Below are 18,879 nucleotides of genomic sequence, written 5' to 3'. Positions count from 1 at the left end.
TGAGTGACTAAGGGAGTCCGCGACGGAGGAGGGAATGAGGAAGAAGGGGAAGAGCCAATGCCAGGAGAAGAGAGCCCAGGGGAGGGAGTGTGAACGGCGTCGGGAAGAAACGACCGCCGAGGAGGAAAAGGGCCCCAATACGAGTGGCCCTGAGCGGCGGCGCCGGGCGGCAGAGCGCGCCCCCTGCCGTTCCCGCCTCGCCGCTCGAGGGGGCGCGGAGGTCCTGACCCGCCCGCCAAGCCGGAGTTTGCTCTTGGGGCCGCCACGTCGTCCGCCCCAGGGGCCAGGGAAGGGGCTTCGGGGGCGGGAAGACACGCCAGGGGACTGGCCTAGGGTCCGACGGAGGGCGCAGCCCCGGGCTAGGGGCGCTGTGGTCCGGCCCCGCCGCCCATCCGCCCGCCCCTCTGGGTGCGCCCTCCTTGCCTGCCGCCCTGCGCCCCGTCCACGCCCGGGCCCACGGTCCAGTCCACGCCCGGGCCGAGTGGGCCGAGTGGGGGGCGGGCTGGGTGGAGGGAGGGGCACTGGCACAGCAGCTGCCGCCGCCTTCTCATCGGCCGCAAACTTTCACAAAGCGGCGTGTCCGGCCTCATCAATCTCCATTAATAATAGTTGGTTGGGCCGCGGGGGGTAGGCGGGGGTCCCGGGCCGGCCGGCCGGGCCGCTGGGAACCGGCTCTGCGGAGGGAGCGGGAGCCGGGCGCGGCGGCGGCGGGCGGAGGGAGGAAGTGAAGCGTAATTTGAGGAAGATGGATGAGTCCGGAGGGCGACACCCCCAGCCCGCCCGCCCGCCCCCTCCCTCCTTATGAGAGAGAAGGAGAGCAGCGCCGGAGCCACACTGCGCCGAGCCCGCGCCCCGCCGCCACCTCGGCCCGGGAGCCAAGGAGCGAGCCCTGCGTGTCCGCGCGGGGCGCCCGAGCCGCGGGGCGCACGGCGGCGCCGGGAGGGGAGCGCCCCGGGGCGGCCGCAGCTCCGGGCACGATGCAGAGAGCCGGAGCCGGAGGTGGGGGCGCCCCCGGGGGCAGCAGCGGGGGCAGTGGGGGTCCGGGCACTGCCTTTTCCATCGACTCCCTCATCGGGCCGCCGCCGCCCCGCTCCGGCCACTTGCTCTACACCGGCTACCCCATGTTCATGCCCTACCGGCCGCTCGTGCTGCCGCAGGCGCTGGCCCCTGCGCCGCTGCCCGCCGGCCTCCCGCCCCTCGCCCCGCTAGCCTCCTTTGCCGGCCGCCTTACCAACACCTTCTGCGCGGGGCTGGGCCAGGCTGTGCCCTCGATGGTGGCGCTGACCACCACGCTGCCCAGCTTCGCGGAGCCGCCCGACGCCTTCTACGGGCCCCCGGAGCTCGCCGCTGCTGCTGCCGCCGCCCGAAACAATCCCGAGCCGGGCGGCCGACGCCCAGAAAGCGGGCTGGAAGCCGAGGAGCTGCTGCCGGCCCGGGAGAAAGTGGCAGAGCCCCCACCGCCCCCGCCTCCGCACTTCTCTGAGACTTTCCCAAGTCTGCCGGGTAAGTGCTGGGGCCGACCAGGGCGCCGGGCGGGAGGCAAGTTCACCTGGAAATCCCAGACAGCAGCCTGCTCAGAATCTCGGCACCTGCCTGGAGCCCTGGAATCCCAGACCCCCAGATGGCGGGTTTTGCGGAACCACCTCCAATTCCGTTCAAAACACGGCACCTCTAGATCCTAGAACCGCCGCCCTGCTCTGTCTCCAGAGTGCCTGAAGCCTCACCAGAGACTTCCCACTACTCCCCTCCAAATTAGTTCCTTCCTCCCTGCATTCGAGTCCTCAAGCCTCGACTCCCGCGTCTCCTTTTCAGAATCCCTTCATTTTTCTCCTCTGCGGGGAATAGAGAAGCTGCAACTGTGGGATTCCTGGGGACACCAGCAAGACTGCAGGGTGAGGGTACATTGGGGCAGCTGTCAATTCAATGAGGAGAGGGCACGTTCTGGCTTCTGAGGAAAAGATTGTATTGATCCCAAATGGTCTCTGAATGCAGGGGCAAAGGGAGGGTCTTAAAGCAGTAGTGACCCTGTTGGTGACCTGTCTTCACCTTAATAGTAGAGATCACTTCTGAATTGGCAGATTTAGAGCTAAGTCTTAAAGAACTGAGTAGGGGGCCTAAGGGAATATTAGCTAGCAGGGGACCTAGCACCCACTGAACCAGGGCTGACTGGGAGGCCAAGAGAGAGGCTAAAGGCTGGGCTGGGTTGGGTGTGGCCCAAAGGCTTGGAGTCAAGAATCCAGCTGATTCTAGTACCAGTGAGATTCAATTAAGAGAGAATTCAGGAACCCTGGATCCTCCATGGGAGGATGCCCTCTCCATAGAGGCAGGGTTATTACACTGAACTCTGTTTAGATTCACTCTACTTAGAGCCCTCCTAGCCTCGCTATTGATCCTTAATCCCTAGAAGCCCGAAAAGCTTTCCACTATCCAGAGGCAGATCCAGGTGCTGAGGTCCAAAGCTTGTACAATTTGGTGGACCTTATTTAAGAAAAATGGGCTGCATGCAAGTGTGGAGTTCAGGAAGCTTAAACTTCTTTAGCATCAGGATGAATCTGCCTCTGCTTAGCCATTCATCTCATCCAGCTTAGCAGGTGGAAGTGACCCCAGGAGACCTGGGGGCTGACTCTAGCAGAGACAAGGAGGAGATCCAAGAGTCCTTTTGTCCTTTGCCAGGGGAGGGCAATTCCTGATGATAGGTTTTTTGGGGCCTTCCTTGGAATTGTCCAAAGGGCTAATCACTCCTCCAGAGCCCAAGGGCTGCTGTAGGGCCTGTCTTCCTCTTCTTTTCCTCTTTAGCCCCGGGTATTTTGGCTTTGGGAATTCAGCTGTTGTGTTTTGTACCTGGTTGGACCAGGAGGATCCAGTCACTGAAGTCTGAGCAGCATCTCCTAAGGAGGATCAAAAGGAAATGATAGAGCAGCAACTGGAAGGTGGGAGGAAATGTCCACAAGATAAAAGGAACTAGAGTAGGGGGAACAGGGGAACAGCTGTCAGGATGATCCGAAGAAGAAAGGAAGAGTAGGATTTTGGGAATAGGATAGTCCTAAGGCAGAAAAGAGAGCAAGGCAGGTCATCAGAAGGATGGATCGCTTTGGAGGCAATAGGAGCTGGAGGAAGACCTAGACACATCTGGGGCAGAGACGAACTGGGGTGGGGGAGAAGGAGACACCTCCAATGGAGGAGAACTGGGGGGAATATGCCCGGACCATGCGAGAACAAGCAACTTGTCCTGCTCTTTCACATTCCCATTAGTTCTTATTTTGACCCTTTTGTATAATGAGGGCTGTTTTCTGAAGCAGATAGAATATTGATTGTAAAACCAGACATTGAGAGAGAGAGAAAGGAATAAGCAGAGAAAAGAACAGAAAAGAAATGTTGAGGAAAGAAGAACAGAGGAAGGGACCAGCAAATGAGCTGTATACTCAGATTATCCAAAGACAGCGTATGAGAAAGGAGAGGGCTATCTATCGGAAGAGATGTGTATAAGGGATTTCTGGCCTGGGCTAAATGAAAGGGAACAATATCTCTGCACCAGAAGTGTGTGTGTATGTGAAAGAGTTCTGTCTTGAGAGGATTGGGAGGGAGCCAAATAAATTACTAGTAGGAAACAGAGAAAAGTTTCAACACTACTAATAATTTTTTAAAAAGATTTTTCAATACTGGGAGTGATGGGAAACTGGAATTTATATATATAGAATGATGAAGGAAAGATCATCGGAGGAAAATGTTGGAAGCAAAAAAAAACAGACTTGCGTGGTTCTTGGAGTAAAGACAAGGAGTTTCTTTGCTAAGAATGGTGGGAAGGAGACCTCACAGAGGAAGAATTTTGAGAGGTGCTTGAGTGAAGGTAATCTCTCATATTGGGAAGAGATACACATAAGGGGTTTATAGCGGGGTTTCTGGGGCAGAGCGGTGAGGATAGATTTCAGAAGAAATATTCCAAGAGGATAATGAGTGGGAGATCTTATCTGTGACTGCCACTTCTTATCACTCTCAGTACACACTCTCCCAACTCTTCCTCGACACACCACTCACGTCTACCCGCCGAGTCTTGATATTTTTCCTAAAATAGTTGATAAAAGGCAATTATAGAATTGTTAATTTGTTAAAATCAATTTGGGAAGTGATGACACATTGGCCCATGCTGATAATGGTGGGAAAATGAATACTCCATTTGGGGAATTTAAGTATTAGAGTATTTAGCATGAAATAAGAGAGTTCTCTGCTTAAACTTGAAACCTCAACATTAGAAGAGTTTAGAGAAAGAACACTATCTTTAAAATGACAGAGGAGGGGGCCGGCCCCGTGGCTTAGCGGTTAAGTGCGCGTGCTCCGCTGCTGGCGGCCTGGTTTGGATCCCGGGCGCGCACCGACACGCCGCTTCTCCGGCCATGCTGAGGCTGCGTCCCACGTTTAGCAACTAGAAGGATGTGCATCTATGACATACAACTATCTATTGGGGCTTTGGGGGAAAAAAATAAATAAATAAAAATAAAAAATAAATAAATAAATAAAATGACAGAGGAGGAATTGCTATCCTAGTGTGAATGGGTGGCATTGCTCTGAAATTATAAATTTACATTTGTTTAGTGTTTTATAATTACTAGCGCTTTTAGATGAAATTATGGTGTAGATAGGCCAGTTTGGAAAATAATAAGTGAAGTTCTTTTTGTTGGGAATTACAAGGACTATTTTTTAAAATTTTGCTGAGAGTTAAGACAGATTCCACCCTACTAGAATTGATGAAGAAGAAAACAGAACTTTATTATGATTTGATTGCAGAGGTAGAGGCTATGTTAGCAGGCAAAAAGAAATACTATGTACAGAAATAATGGTGTAGAAAACATATTGAGAGTGATAGAATGAAAATAGCTCTCCGTTTGGAGTGTGGGGAGCAGTGGGGATAATTGGGGAAGGTGTCTTAGTAGGAGTGATAAGAGGAGAGAATTTTGAATTAGTAGGGAAGATTTAAAAGTATGAATCAACAGAAGAGCCCAGAGTAGTGCTGTCTAGCAAGCCATTTATGTAATTTAAAAATTTTTATTAGCCACATTAAAAAGTAAAAAGAAACAGGTGAAATTAATTTTAATATATTTTGTTTAACCCAATATGTCCAAAACATTATTTTAGCATTAATCAATATAAAAAAATTTAATGAGATGTTTTATATCCTCTTTTCATACCAAGTCTTTGAAATCCAGTGTGTATTCTACACTTCTAGCACATCTCAATTCAGACTAGCTATGTGGTCAGTAGCCTCATGTAGCCAGTGGTGACCATATTCAACATAACCTATCTAGAGAGTTGTGAGAACAGAGTCATATGAAAGTGATGGGGGAAAGGAGCTTTGAATTGGGGTGGATAGTGAAGTCCTTGATGTATTAGGAATAATGGAGAGAAGAGAGCAGTAAGCTCTAAATGACAGGAAAAAAGAGAATTCTGCCTTGAGTGGGATGGGCAGAGATGATTCTGTTGTGTGTGAAGGTGTGTGTGAGCCCTGAGAGTAATCCAAGTTAACTTGAGGATGTGGTGCAAATACACATCACAGAGATGACGGGTGAAGAGGATGCTATGTGCTGGGGGGAGTGATGAAAAGAGCTGTCCGTTTGGAGAAATGCAGTAGAAAACTTTAAATTGGAGGTGTCTAGAGCAATGATTCATTCAGGGAGAAAAGATTTGGATTGCCTGAAAACAAATATTTAAGTGAGGGATGGTAGATACTCCATATATAATTGTTGGATGGATGATAAAAATATAGTGAGAGATTGATATGAAAGATAATGCCAGTATTGAGCATGATGAAGAAAAAACATTTGTAGTTGAGGTGATATAGAAACGAGAATATGATGGGACAAACCTGAGAGATGGCAGTGTAGTGAACATTATTTCAACTAAACAGAAAAAGATTTGCTAGTTTCTGAATAGAGATTGGCAATAATAATGGAAATCATGCAAGGAGACTAGGGAAACTTCCTAGGAGCATGCTATTTGAGTACTGATTGCTGTAAGCTAAGCACCTGATTGTAGCTAGAGACCATTTTAGATGACCATCAATTAATTTCTGAATAGTATCCATTATGACTGTCAAGATATATTTCCTCATGAGAGGAAAACCGGAAATGATAATGTGACATGGGATCAGAGACTTCTGTTAGCAACAAGAGGGAGATTTTTCTTGGAACTGATGGAGACCCACAGTATGTTTGCCTAGAACTCTTGAGGAAGAGCATACAGTAAGAGTGATTGCTCTATTGACATTTATAGAAAGGCAAATATTGCGTTAGCTTAATTTGATTGAAGGAACATCTACTTAGGAGTCATAACATGTGGGTTCAGGTCTCAACTTGTTACTCATTAGCTGTGCAACTTTGGCAAGTCGCTTAGTTCAATTGAGGGAAAATTTATTGTGTGTCTATTACGGGCTTAGAATGTTCAGGACACTATGGGAGATTCAAAGTCTTCTTGTAACTTCTCTAGGCTTCAGTTTCCTCATCTGTAACGTAAAAATTTTGGTTCAGGGCCGGCCCCGTGGCTTAGCGGTTAAGTGCGTGCGCTCCGCTGCCGGCGGCCCGGGTTCGGATCCCGGGTGCGCACCGAGGCACCACTCCTCCAGCCATGCTGAGGCCGCGTCCCACATACAGCAACTAGAAGGATGTGCAGCTATGACAGACAACTATGTACTGGGGCTTTGGGGGAAAAATAAATAAATAAAATCTTTAAAAAAAAAAAAAAAATTTTGGTTCAGATGAATTTTAATGCTGCTTTCAATTCCATAGAATGAAAACTTATTTTTCTAGCCTCAGTGTTTAAAGTAGGGTTCTTAACATGGATTCCATGGATCACTTGTGAGGGGATCTGTTAATTATGGGTGAGAAAAAAACTACATCTTTATTTTTACTAACTTCTAACTAAAATTTGGCACTTCCTTTAATTATGAATGGAGGCCAGAAACCGTAGTAGTTTCAGCAGTACCTGAGATTTTTGTCATCAATAGAAATCACAAATATTCATATAAATTTACAGTCTTTGGAGGCATCTTGTTTAATGAATTAATAAATAAACATATATGATTATATCACAAGTTCATTTTTAAATATTTGATAACTATATTTTTATATAATTGGCTTCTAATGTAGTCCTATGTCTTTTATGTTAGACACCTAAAAGCATTATTCTGAGGAGGGGTTCATAGGCTTTATCAGACTGCCAAGGAGTTCATGGCACAAAAAGGGTTAAGAAACCCTGGTTGAGAGAGAGAGAGAGAATCTCAGAAATGATAAGAGGAGAATCTTATTAGGAGTATTGGAATGGATACTGAGATGCATTGTACCTTAGTGAAGGTAACACTTGGGAGGGTTGGAAGAGAGAAGGGATCTCTGCAGTGGCATATGTAAATATGGAGATATATATTATAAATGATTAGGAGGATAATTCTGGTACTCAGAGTGATGTGCATGAATAGTCTATACTGGGAATAATGGGAGAGAGGCAGTAATTGGAATAATGAGGGGAAAACATTTTAATTGGAAAGAAGGAGGAACATGATATGAGCAAAGTGCTTTGCATTGAAAGTGATGTTACAGTCAGAAGCTATAGACAAGAATCTTGCCTTGGAAGTAATGGGAAAAGAAGGATCTTTGCAGTGAAACTGATTGGAAGTTAGGAAATAGAAATGAGAGAAGTAATGGAGTAGATGTACAAAAAAAAGAGAAACTTAAATAGGAATGATGGGAAGGAAAAAGTTCAGTGAGAGAGAACTTTTATCTAGGGGGAATGGGGAAATGCCCCATGCTAGGGTAGGAGAGAAGAAACTCTGTATCTGAACCGGTGAAAAGTACAGAGCTCTCTATGCAGGTGGTGGTGCCCACAGCTACAGTGGTAATGATGAGAACCAAAAAGGTCTGAATTAGGGGCCAGCCCGGTGGCGCAAGCAGTTAAGTGCATGTGCTCTACTGCGGCAGCCCAGGGTTCACGGGTTCAGATCCCAGGCGCGCACCGACGCACTGCTTGTCAAGCCATGCCGTAGTGGCGTCCCATATAAGGTGGAGGAAGATGGGCATGGATGTTAGCCCACGGCCAGTCTTCCTCAGCAAAAAGAGGAGGATTGGCAGATGTTGGCTCAGGGCTGATCTTCCTCACCAAAAAAAAAAAAAAGGTCTGAATTAGGGGTAATAGAGAAGAGGTTGGGATTTTTCACTGGAAATGTGATCATGCTGGGAGAAATCTTAGAGTAATGTGGAAGGAATATTGATGTCTTAATTGGGAGAAAGAGTGACAGGGAGAAGAGATGCTTGAATTTGGTATGATAGAAGAGTGACCTACACAAGTTGAATTAAGTTGTAGTAGGAAGAGACAGCATTGTGCTGCAAGTAGTCGTGAAGCAGTATCTTCATTCCCTTCCCATTATGGAAGGGAAAGGAATAATCTTCAAGTGATGAAATAAAAAATCTGTATTAGAAGCAGAGGGGCTGCAGGGACTAACAGAGACTAGGGTTATGAGGGAAAAGCACTGTGTGAAAATGAGGATGGGAGAAACAGGAAAATACTTCTGAACTGGGGGTAGTGGGAGATGGATTTCTTGACCGTGAATTATGGAGGAAATGGTACTATAATAGAAGTAATGGGGCTGGCCCCGTGGCTTAGCGGTTAGGTGCGCACACTCCGCTGCTGGCGCCCCAGGTTCGGATCCCGGGCCTGCACCCACGCACAGCTTGTCTGGCCATGCTGAGGCCGCGTCCCACATACAGCAACTAGAAGGATGTGCAACTGTGACATACAGCTATCTACTGGGACTTTGGGGGAAAAAAATAAATAAAATTATAGAAGTAATGGAGAAGTGGAAGTCTGTATTGGGAAGAGAAATGATGCAGAACTGTACTAGGAGGGAGGAAGATGAAATCATCCTGAGAGTGAGGGTAAGAAGCACTTTGTGCTGAAATGGATGATAAATATTCTATAAATTATGTGTAGATACTAAAAGTATGTAACTGAGTGGTCTTGGCCACATCACACCTCTGTGTCTTAGCTTCCTCATCAGTAAAATAGGGGTTTGAGTTAGGTGAACTCTAAGGTTGCTTCCAGCCCTACAATTCTGTTTTGTTTTTGTTGTTGTTGTTGTTGTTGTTTGTGAGGAAGATCAGCCCTGAGCCAACATCTGATGCCAATCCTCCTCTTTTTTCCTGAGGAAGATTGGCCCTGAGCTAATATCTGTGCCCATCTTCCTCTACTTTATATGGGATGCCGCCACAGCATGGCTCGACAAGCAGTGCATTGGTGCGCACCTGGGATCTGAACCCGCGAACCCTGGGCAGCCGCAGCTGAGCGCGTGCACTTAACCGCTTGTGCCACCAGGCCAGCCCCTACAATTCTGTTTTTATCTATAACGAAACCTTCATTAATGAATTCTTTCCTTACAAAAAAAAAAGGCATCCTGAGCAGAGGGATTGTGGGAAATTCTATACATTTTAGTGTTGAGTTGTCGTGGTAGCTGACGAGGACAAGGCAGGCTGGGATATGAACATCTTGAGGTGAAATCAGGGCTGGGCTTTAGGATAGAAAAGACTTTGTCACCTGGAATCGGGGAGGTGTTACCTGAGCTGTGGCTGTGTACAGCCATCATATTAAATGAGAGAAGGAAACATTTTATGAAGGTAGAAGTAGATCTTATCTAGGCCCAAAAGATTGGGGGTCCATTGTGACTAACTTTATTTTACCTGGTGAGGAAGGAAGCAGTGCCCGTCAGGGAGTGAGAAAAAGAAAAGCTATGTTGTGGAATCAGTTCCTGGCCTTCTATATTATTTCTCCACTTGGTACAATATTTATGATCCGGTGACGTTAGAATTCACCCTTTTTTTTCCATTCAGTGTTGACAAAGAGATATGGTGTAGCGCAGAGGAACCAGCACCGGCTTTGGATACAGATTTTGGTGCCACCCTTTCTTTGTGATCTACAGCAAAATACTAACTTCTGCAGTCTGTTTCCTCGCCAGTAAAATAAGAGCAATGATACTTATCTCACAAAGTTAAGAATTAAATGAGAAGATATTTGTCCACCACCCTAAAGTAATAAGTGTGCAAGAAATTATTGGTATTGTCCTTGTACTAGAAATGGATGGGGAGCTTTCCTGGGAATTAAGCTGGGAAAGACCTCTTTACTAGGAATTGTGTGGGAATGGGTGACACTGTCTATACTGATAAGGACAGATATTTCTGGGAGTAATGATAGAAATGGCACTGTATTCTGAGAACTGTTTATATGGGGAATGCTAATCTAATAGGGGTAGATTTCAAATTTTGTCTTTGGCTCATTCTCCCTCCTTTTGCTTTCCCTGTCTCATGTTTTGGTGTCCTCTGTAGATCCCAAGGCTGCCCAAAGTCCTTCTGCTATATCCCACTGGGGGCGCTTCTTCCTTTCTCTCCATTTAAGAAAAATACCTCTCCTTCTTTTTTCATCATCAAAATTCCTATTCCCTCATAAATCTGATCTCAACTTGATGTTAGGAACAAAGCCATTGGATTAAAATAATTCACATTCAGATGGATTAAGGAGATTTTTTAAAGTTCCAATGAATTTCAAACTGGTGGAATTTTAGGTGGTGTTATTATGAATAATTTCAGGTAATGTGGAAAAATTATTTTGGTTGGGAGAGTTGTGGGAGTGAGGTGCAGAGGCTTACTTTCCCTGGAGTCATGAGATTATTGTCACTTCTAGTTACAGCATTGTATGTAGTCAGAACTCTTTGGGTCGCTAGTGACAGTAGCTCAACTCTAATTTAAGCTAAAATGGGCATTTATTGATTCATGTGACTGTGAAGTACAGGAGTGGATCCAGAAATGCAAACAGTGTTGTTAGGTCTTTTTTTCTTGCTGTCAAGCTGGCTCTTCTCTCTGTCTTGGCCTCATCCTATTCTTAAGAGAGGTATGGGAGGGTGCAAGCATAAGAAGCTCTAAATTTTTATAATCCCAGGTTGGGACCCTAGTGGATTCGAACATATATAAAATCATACAATGACTGATTAACTAGCTTGAGTCACGTCCCTAGGGGTGGAGAAATGCGATTGACTGTCCTACTGTACTGGGTGGTAGACGAGAAGCAGTGCCCAAAGGAAGGGGGTGCTGTTAGTAAACAAAAGGGGGAAGGGATGCTGGGCAGACAAAAACAAACCCCAAACAGATGTCTGCCTCAACCAGAAAGAAAGAAAAGAATGTACCTTTAACTTTCTTTCAGTATTAGGGAGGAAAGCCTTCTCCCTGGCTAGATAAGTAGTCCTAGGAGTGATAGAAGAGGTACTAGGAGTGAAGCTCTGAAGAGAGTTCTATAATGAAGAAGGTAGAGAGAGATGGAGATGGAAGAAAAATTTCTATTCCTCAATGAGGCTGATTCCTGTCCAAGAAAGAGCTGTATTTGAGGGATGAGGGAGACAGTTGTGAACTAGAAGCTAAAGAAAATTGATATTAAAACAAAACTATTTCCATAGTTTGAAAACATTATTTTTAAAATGAGAAAATACATTTCTAAATAAAAGGAATGCTGACTGGTAAGATTACATCATACAAACCAATAATGAAAGAAAATATAGGACGTTCTGGTGGGAATTTTGTCTTGGGGAATGATGGGAAAAATAGCCTGTTAAAGGACAAAGGTGACATTTGGTGAGTGAGGCCTCTCCTAGGGCAATTGTAAGAATCTCTCTGAGAATGTTAAAGGAAGATATTAATGATTAGGCTAGAGCTCTGTAGTGGTAAGTGAAAGGGATGAGGTCTAAATAAAACTGGATTTGATAGGAAGGTTATTTATCTTATGAGGCATCTGGGGAGAGGAGTTTTACTTCAAGTGGGAGGGGAGGAGAAGCCATTTTACTAGAAAGGGTAGAAAGAGCATTGATTGGAGATTTAGGAGACCAAGATTCTAGACATGGCTCTGTCCCTAGCTGTGTGACCTAGGAAAATCATTTAATTTTTCTGAAACAGTTTTTCCACCTGAACATAAGTTTACTAACCTCCTGTTACTACTAATAATAGGTCTACTCTACTTCAGTGAGTTGCTTGAAGATAAAATATTAAGTATGAAAGTGTTTTGGAAAGTTAAAATTCATACAAAGGTGCTCTTGGCAATGACACTGTTAGTATGCCATGAAGGTTAGTAGTCTGAGCTTGGACTGGTGGTGGGGAAATTGCCCTGAACTTGTGAAGGTGGGAAGGGCTCTGGATGGTAGTGATATAGAGAAAATTCTCATGTGGATTTGGAGTAAAGAATGCTGAATAGTTGTGAGAAGAGTAGAGAGAGGAAGTGAAAATGAATTTTCCCTATTGTACCTAAAATTATAGGAAGCATGAAATTAATGGAGATGAGTGAAAAATTGAAAGTGAGCTAATTGCATACTATCTCCAAAAAGAACAGAGAAATCTGTACTGGGCATGATGATGGCATGAGGATTTAGAAATGAGAGTAGTGGCAAAAATACCTCTTTTTTGAGGAATGACCTGGGTTTCTTCCCACCGTTTGACCCCATCCAAATTGGTTCTGTAGTCAGGAAGCTGAGTAGTTGACAGGGGAGGATTAGAAGGAGACTCACTGTCCTCAGAGTGGTTGGGGGAGTGTGAGGGTAGTTGTTTTTGAAGTACAGGGAAGAGAAGTCAGAATTGAATGTAATGACTTCTCTTCCTTGAATAATAAAGACTACTGATTTTATATAAGCTAGAACAGAGCAGAGTGGATGAGGGATAGCACTGGGGCTCTGTGAGTTCCCGTAGCTGGGATCTAAAGTGGTTCTCCACTCCCTGGATGGTTTTCTGCTCCATGACCCGGGACCATCATCCTTGGTGACCACAGCTTCAGGACTCTGCCTCTAGACTGTGCGAGTCTAGTGCTGTTTATTCTTTCTACTGGAGAATACCTACCATGGATTCCTTGGCCCTTGATTTTTCCCCCAGCCTGACCTGACCCATTACCAAGATGGGGTGTCTTTGGAGCTGCTTCCCTTCCTCTCAGAAGGAAGGCTCCATGCAAGTGCATCACTGGAGCCTGAATGCTGCTCTCTGGAGCGGGATTAATGCCCCTGGCACGGACTCTACAAGTAATCGTGGTTCAAACCTTGTGATTTCTGGTTCTTAGGATAATAGCATCCACCAGAAGAAGTCACATGAACTCTGGATGTTTCCTAATAACTAATCTGTCCCACAATCATTCCCCCTGAACAAACACTAAACTTTTTTTATAGAATCTAGACTTACCCATAGGGAACAAGCGGAAAACTCAATATGCTCTTCTATTACCAGTAATATCATTTTCATACACAAAGGACAGAACCTTTCTGTTTGGCCTACCTACCTAGCACAGTCAAATCATTTCCAATTTAAAATTTTTCCTTTTGCTGAAATTATTCTCATCGGAATCATTATTTCTCATGTAAAATTTTCAATGAAATCTTGTTTTGTTGATCAAGTTTTTTCGTTCATATCAACCAGTTATAGCATCTGCAATTAGAAATTTACTTTTATGGACATTATATCTACCAAGTCCAATTATTCTAAATCAAAATTTGCAAATAGAAATTTTATCGAGAAGATTTGCTTCTGTCAATTTTTAGTCAATAACATTTTTCTATGTACAGTTTTTGTTTTATTTTGTTTGATTATATTTACCACTAATATTATAAATCAGATAAAAGAAAATAGCTTGCATTTATTTTTTAGCTAATTCACAAAAAAACAGTAAGCTGTTTCAACATTGCTGTATTGTAAAAGATTGGACTACTATATTGCTCATCCATTTCTTCTGAATATGTTTCCATCACTTTTGGGTATTGCATTCTAAAGGGCTCCATCTGTTGTTGGAGCAAAGAGCAAATGGCAGGGCCAAAATGTTTGCTTTGCTCCAAATGCATCAATGTTTTGGGTAAAAAAGGAAGAGGTGTTTAAAAAAAAAAAAAAAGCTTTTTGTGCTCTTTTTTTCCCTTGATTTTTTTTTTCCTATTTTCTCTCCTTTCTCTAAACTTTTCAGCCCTTTCAGTTTCTCTGATTCATCATTTAATTCTTCTGCCACTATGTCTACCCCACTTCTCTCTTGCCCCAGTCCTCTTTCTGCCGGCTTTGGCCTTTCCTTCGTTCTCCTACACCTCGGTCTTATTCACTCTCCCAGACACTCCTGTAGCTGTATTTTCCCCTCCCAATTTCTTTCTTCCATTGCCCCACCCCCACCTCCTTCCAGGAGTTGGTTATCAGAGCCCTCAATGTCACGATTATAAAGGCTCAGAGAGAAGCTCTTGCCTCTGCCGCTCAGCATCCCACTGGGATCAAGTAACCAAGAGAGGTTGTGAACCTGTGCTCCTTGTATGGCTTTAAAAGCAGCACTGAGGGAGGCCTGCTTACGTGGGCTTGATTTTATGGAATCTGTCTGAAGACAGAGGGATGGATGATATAATCTCAGGAGGGTCCTGCCAGATCAAGGAACCTGGGAGCCTCATCTCAATCATCATCAATTTAGATTTATTGGACACCCTCTGGGTGATTGGAGCTGTGCTAAGTGATTTCATCCTTCAAGCCCTGAAACCCAGTTTCTGCCTTTTTAGCAGCTGTTTAAAATATTGTAATATTGGGCTGAGTTTTTAAAAGCTTTTGTTATTCTTTCTGTTATTATTTACTACAAACTGTGTCTTAAAAATTATAAGTTAGAGGATTGAGTAATGATGTTGGGGATTGTCCTTCATTTCTTTTAGCATAAGATCCCATAGATGCGCTCTCCGTATGGGTTCCTCTCTAGCTACTGTGAGATGAGAGGGCATCCTGAAAAGTGGGTAGGATAATATTCATGGAGAGAGTGTCTTATGGGCACCAGAGCTGGGATGGGGTGAGGTTGTGGGGAATATTTTAGGACAGCCTTGGGAAAGGAAGGACAGAGATGGGGAGAGAGAGAGTGAGAGGGTGCTTAGGAATAGTTTATTTTATTTAGTCAACAAATATTTATTGAGTGCCTACTCTGTACACGTAATTTTCTAGATGCTGAAGATACAGTAACGAAAACATATATCAAAAATCCCAGGGCCAGCCCGGTGGCATCGTGGTGAAGTTCACGCGCTCCACTTTGGTGGCCCGGGGTTCGCATGTTCGGATCCCAGGCATGGACCTATGCACTGCTCATCAAGCCATGCTGTTGAGGAAGCATACAAAATAGAGGGAGATGGGCACAGACGTTAGCTCAGGGCGAGTCTTCCTCAGAAAAAAAAAAAATCCCTACCTTCATGGAATTTATATTTTAATAGGAAGAGACAGCCAATAAAATAAATGAGTAAAGTTGGTGACATGTACTATTGCAACAAATAAAGCAGAGAAGGGAAATAGAGAGTATTGGGAGTTTTAATTTTAAAAGGATGATCAGGGAGGGTCTCATTGATAAAGTGATGACCTAAAGGAGATAGGGAATGAGCCAATGCAAAAATCTAGGTGAAGAGTATAGTATTCCAAACAGAGAGAAGAATAATCTGGGAGAGGGGCAGGAAGGGCAGAAGCAAGGAAACCAGTTGAGAGAAAATGTCAATGAACCGGGTGAGAGATGATGGTGACTTGGACTAGTTGGATGCTGAGGAGGTGGTGAGAAGAGGTCAGGGTCCGGATGTATTTTAAAGGCAGCAGCACTGCCAGGATTTGCTGGTGGATTGGGCATGGGTTGTGAGAGAGAGTGAAGGTTTGGTTTGAACAACTGGGAGGAGGGAGTTACCTTGAACTGAGATGGGAAAGACATGGGTTCAGATGAGGAAGAGCTGGCTTGGGAGAAAGATCAGGAGTTCAGTTTAGGACATGTTAAGTTTGAGTTCTATGGAAGTGGAAAATAGTGCAGGGAAGAGCCCTTAATGAAATGAAGGAGGAAACCAAGGGTGTGAATCTTGCAGAAAATAAAATGAATTTGGCTAGGGATGAGATATGGGAGAAAGTATGGGGTGAAGAGAGGTGAGTATTGTGAGGAGCACATCATCTACAGACAGTATATTTATCTGTAGGCAGTACCTGAAGCTGGGTGCTAGTGAAGCTTGGGCAAGCTGTTAAAGAGGGAACACTTGCTTTTCACTTGCTGGTGAAAAGCAACAAATAGGAGTAGCATAGGAAGGCTGGGTGAGCCTAAAGTAGGGTATGCCACATGGGTTTTGAGGTTAGATAAAGAATGAAGTATTGCAGGAAGAAAAAGCTGGGGCCAGGGAATAAAAATACCCCTGAGGTGTGAAGAAGCTGATTGAGATGGAGGTGGGTGATCTGGACATGGGCTGAGAATTCTGGCCTCTAAGGAAAATGTAAACGTGGCTCTTGAGGAGAAGAGACAGGTGTAGATTGCATCAGTGAGGATAAAGGACAACTCTGGGGATGGGAAGGGGATTGAAAGTTACTGGGCTGGTCTTGGAGGCCCTGAGAAGTTTTTGCTCATGTGCAGGCAGATGGGGAGGGGTTAGAGAAGATGTCAGGTAAACTGAGTGCTGGAAAGTGTTCTAGCCACGTACACACGAGCATACCCTTTTTCTCTTATAAAGCATTTTATCGTTCCCTGAATTTATTTTACTTTGGGTTGTATTCCCAACCTCGGAGTGTGCTTATTAGTGTACATGTGATACGTGGTGGATAGATGCACTCTCACATTTATGAAGTCCTCACCCTTTTCACAGTGAACTCTATTGGTAAGGAGCTGACTATTCAGTATACAGATTATCCATTTTCTCTTGTTCTCTTTCCTGTTGGTTGGTTTCTTTTGACTTTTTGTTGTTTCACTGCTTATTTGTCCTTTGGGCAAAAAACAAGGGATTTCGTAAAACTCAAACACTGAAAACATTTGTAGTGCATTATTTGCAGTTCTGACAAAAACGTCAGTGGATAAGAAGATTAAAACCAATGGTTAAATTAAATTTTAGAATTATGTTTGGATTAAAATGTTTATATGCCTGTGATTACAAATAATCAGTAATACACTTAAGTCAAAATTTCTTATCATTTTCCTCTCTATATTTTCCTTTGCTGCACTTCTGTTTCTTTCTCCTCCTTCTCCCATATACCCTTCAGTTCTCCCAGCGGACATCCGGCTCAGGGTCCTCAGGATTCTGAACTTGAGCAGAAAACAACTGTGCTGCTCAGCAACCTTGGCCGGGAAAGAGGGAAGGTGGGAAAGAGATGGCATCATTTTAAAATTAAGGAGAAGGACTGAAAGGGGCCTGGGGGGCTAAGTAATTGTAAGAAAAATGTGGCCACTGATAAGGTGGCATGTGGCTGGGAGGGGTCCTCATTCTGGACTGGATGGTCTGGTTAAGCAGAATTGGGAAGGGGGGGTAAGGAAACCTTCTGACTCCCAAATCTTTGGATAACATTTCTTGGACCCAGATTTGGGGGCGAGGGGTGAGGATGGGGAATCAGATGACCCTGAAGTTTCCATCTGGAAATGAGATTCTAAGATTCTAGATCTAGGGAAGAGGGAAGGTGGGGAGACAGAATAGAGGTCAACACATAGCTCTTCCCGCCAGGCCAGGTGAGGATTCTTAGGAGAATAACAAAGGCCAACAGCCCCCACCTCCCCATCTATCCTGCAAACGTAAATTCTCCTACATTACTCATTCCTCCCTATAATAACTGAAAGGGTCCTAAGCCAGGTCCCTCATTGCTTCATTCTGGCACCAGAGGCTGTGTGGTTTGGGTTTGGAGGGGTGGCAAATGAGTGAAAATTCTTGGTCTGGGTTTGGAGAAAGCTGGGAAGGTAGTGGGTAGGGAGAATGAGGTGGGTGGTGGGAAAGTTGAGGGGTCACAGTCCTAGGAATGGTGTTCCTTTGGTAGACACTTATTGGCTCCCCCACTTTGCGTAGTGAAATCTGTGCTGGTTAATACCTTTCTTCCCATTTCTTTGTCTTCCCTGATCCTCTTCCCTCCCCCTCCCCCTGGATGTGCCATCCTTGTCTCACCTCCCTCCCCATCTCATCTCCTCCATGTCTGTATCTCTTCCTGCTGTTGTTCTGTCTATGCCTGGCCATGGTTCCATGTGCCTCCTCCAACCTATCTGCCTTTTCCTTGCCTTCTCCCTCCCCGTCCGTTGGTTTTTGCTCCCCACAGCAGAGGGGAAGGTGTACAGCTCAGATGAGGAGAAGCTGGAGGCACCAGCAGGAGACCCAGCAGGCAGCGAACAGGAGGAAGAGGGCTCAGGCGGTGACAGCGAGGACGACGGTTTCCTGGACAGTTCTGCAGGGGGCCCCGGGGCTCTCCTGGGACCTAAACTGAAGCTAAAGGGAAGCCTGGGGCCTGGAACTGAGGAAGGGGCACCAGTGGCAGCAGGAGTCACAGCTCCTGGGGGCAAAAGCCGAAGGCGCCGCACAGCATTTACTAGTGAGCAGCTTTTGGAATTGGAGAAGGAGTTTCATTGCAAGAAATACCTGAGCTTGACAGAGCGGTCCCAGATTGCCCACGCCCTCAAGCTCAGTGAGGTGCAGGTCAAGATCTGGTTTCAGAATCGGCGGGCCAAGTGGAAGCGCATCAAAGCTGGCAATGTGAGCAGCCGTTCTGGGGAGCCCGTAAGAAACCCCAAGATTGTCGTGCCCATACCTGTGCATGTCAACAGGTTTGCTGTGAGGAGCCAGCACCAACAACTGGAACAGGGGGCCCGGCCTTGAAGGGGCTCCCAAGGACTTCGGAAGGCAAAGGATCTGTTCCTGAGCCTGCTCTGAGACTGGGTTAGGGTTCTGTGGACCAAAGGGGCTACTACTGTGATTCTGCCCTAGGAGAGGGCTCAGTTGGCAATTAACTTAGCTCTAGGTGTGCTCTCCTGGCAACCTGAGATGTGGGCACTTGGCCCTGAGCCTATTCCAGAGACCCTCAGGACTGGGGGCTTCAGGGTTAAAGGGGCTTGGGTTCTCATTGCTGA

The 18,879-nt window shown here is 45.5% G+C and overlaps 1 protein-coding gene across 2 annotated transcripts; it reads left to right on the top strand.

Moving 5' to 3' along the window:
* Positions 1-962: 962 nt before the first annotated feature.
* Positions 963-18,836, top strand: GBX1 (gastrulation brain homeobox 1). 2 transcript variants are annotated; one of them, XM_004430605.3, is made up of 2 exons: positions 963-1,503; positions 18,075-18,836. In XM_004430605.3, exons 1-2 carry the CDS (start codon positions 978-980, stop codon positions 18,626-18,628), a joined length of 1,080 nt encoding a protein of 359 aa, XP_004430662.1. In that variant the 5' UTR covers positions 963-977; the 3' UTR covers positions 18,629-18,836. The 2 variants fall into 2 exon arrangements, with proteins under 2 accessions (XP_004430662.1, XP_087289315.1); XM_087433189.1 differs by having other exon boundaries at positions 978-1,503; positions 18,078-18,836.
* Positions 18,837-18,879: the final 43 nt, after the last annotated feature.

Source organism: Ceratotherium simum, chromosome 1, assembly GCF_057802395.1.
Source record: "Ceratotherium simum simum isolate JZ-2026a chromosome 1, ASM5780239v1, whole genome shotgun sequence".
Classification (NCBI taxonomy): domain Eukaryota; kingdom Metazoa; phylum Chordata; class Mammalia; order Perissodactyla; family Rhinocerotidae; genus Ceratotherium; species Ceratotherium simum.
Note: the sequence above shows the minus strand (reverse complement) of the source record. Positions and strands in the feature narration are given on the sequence as shown.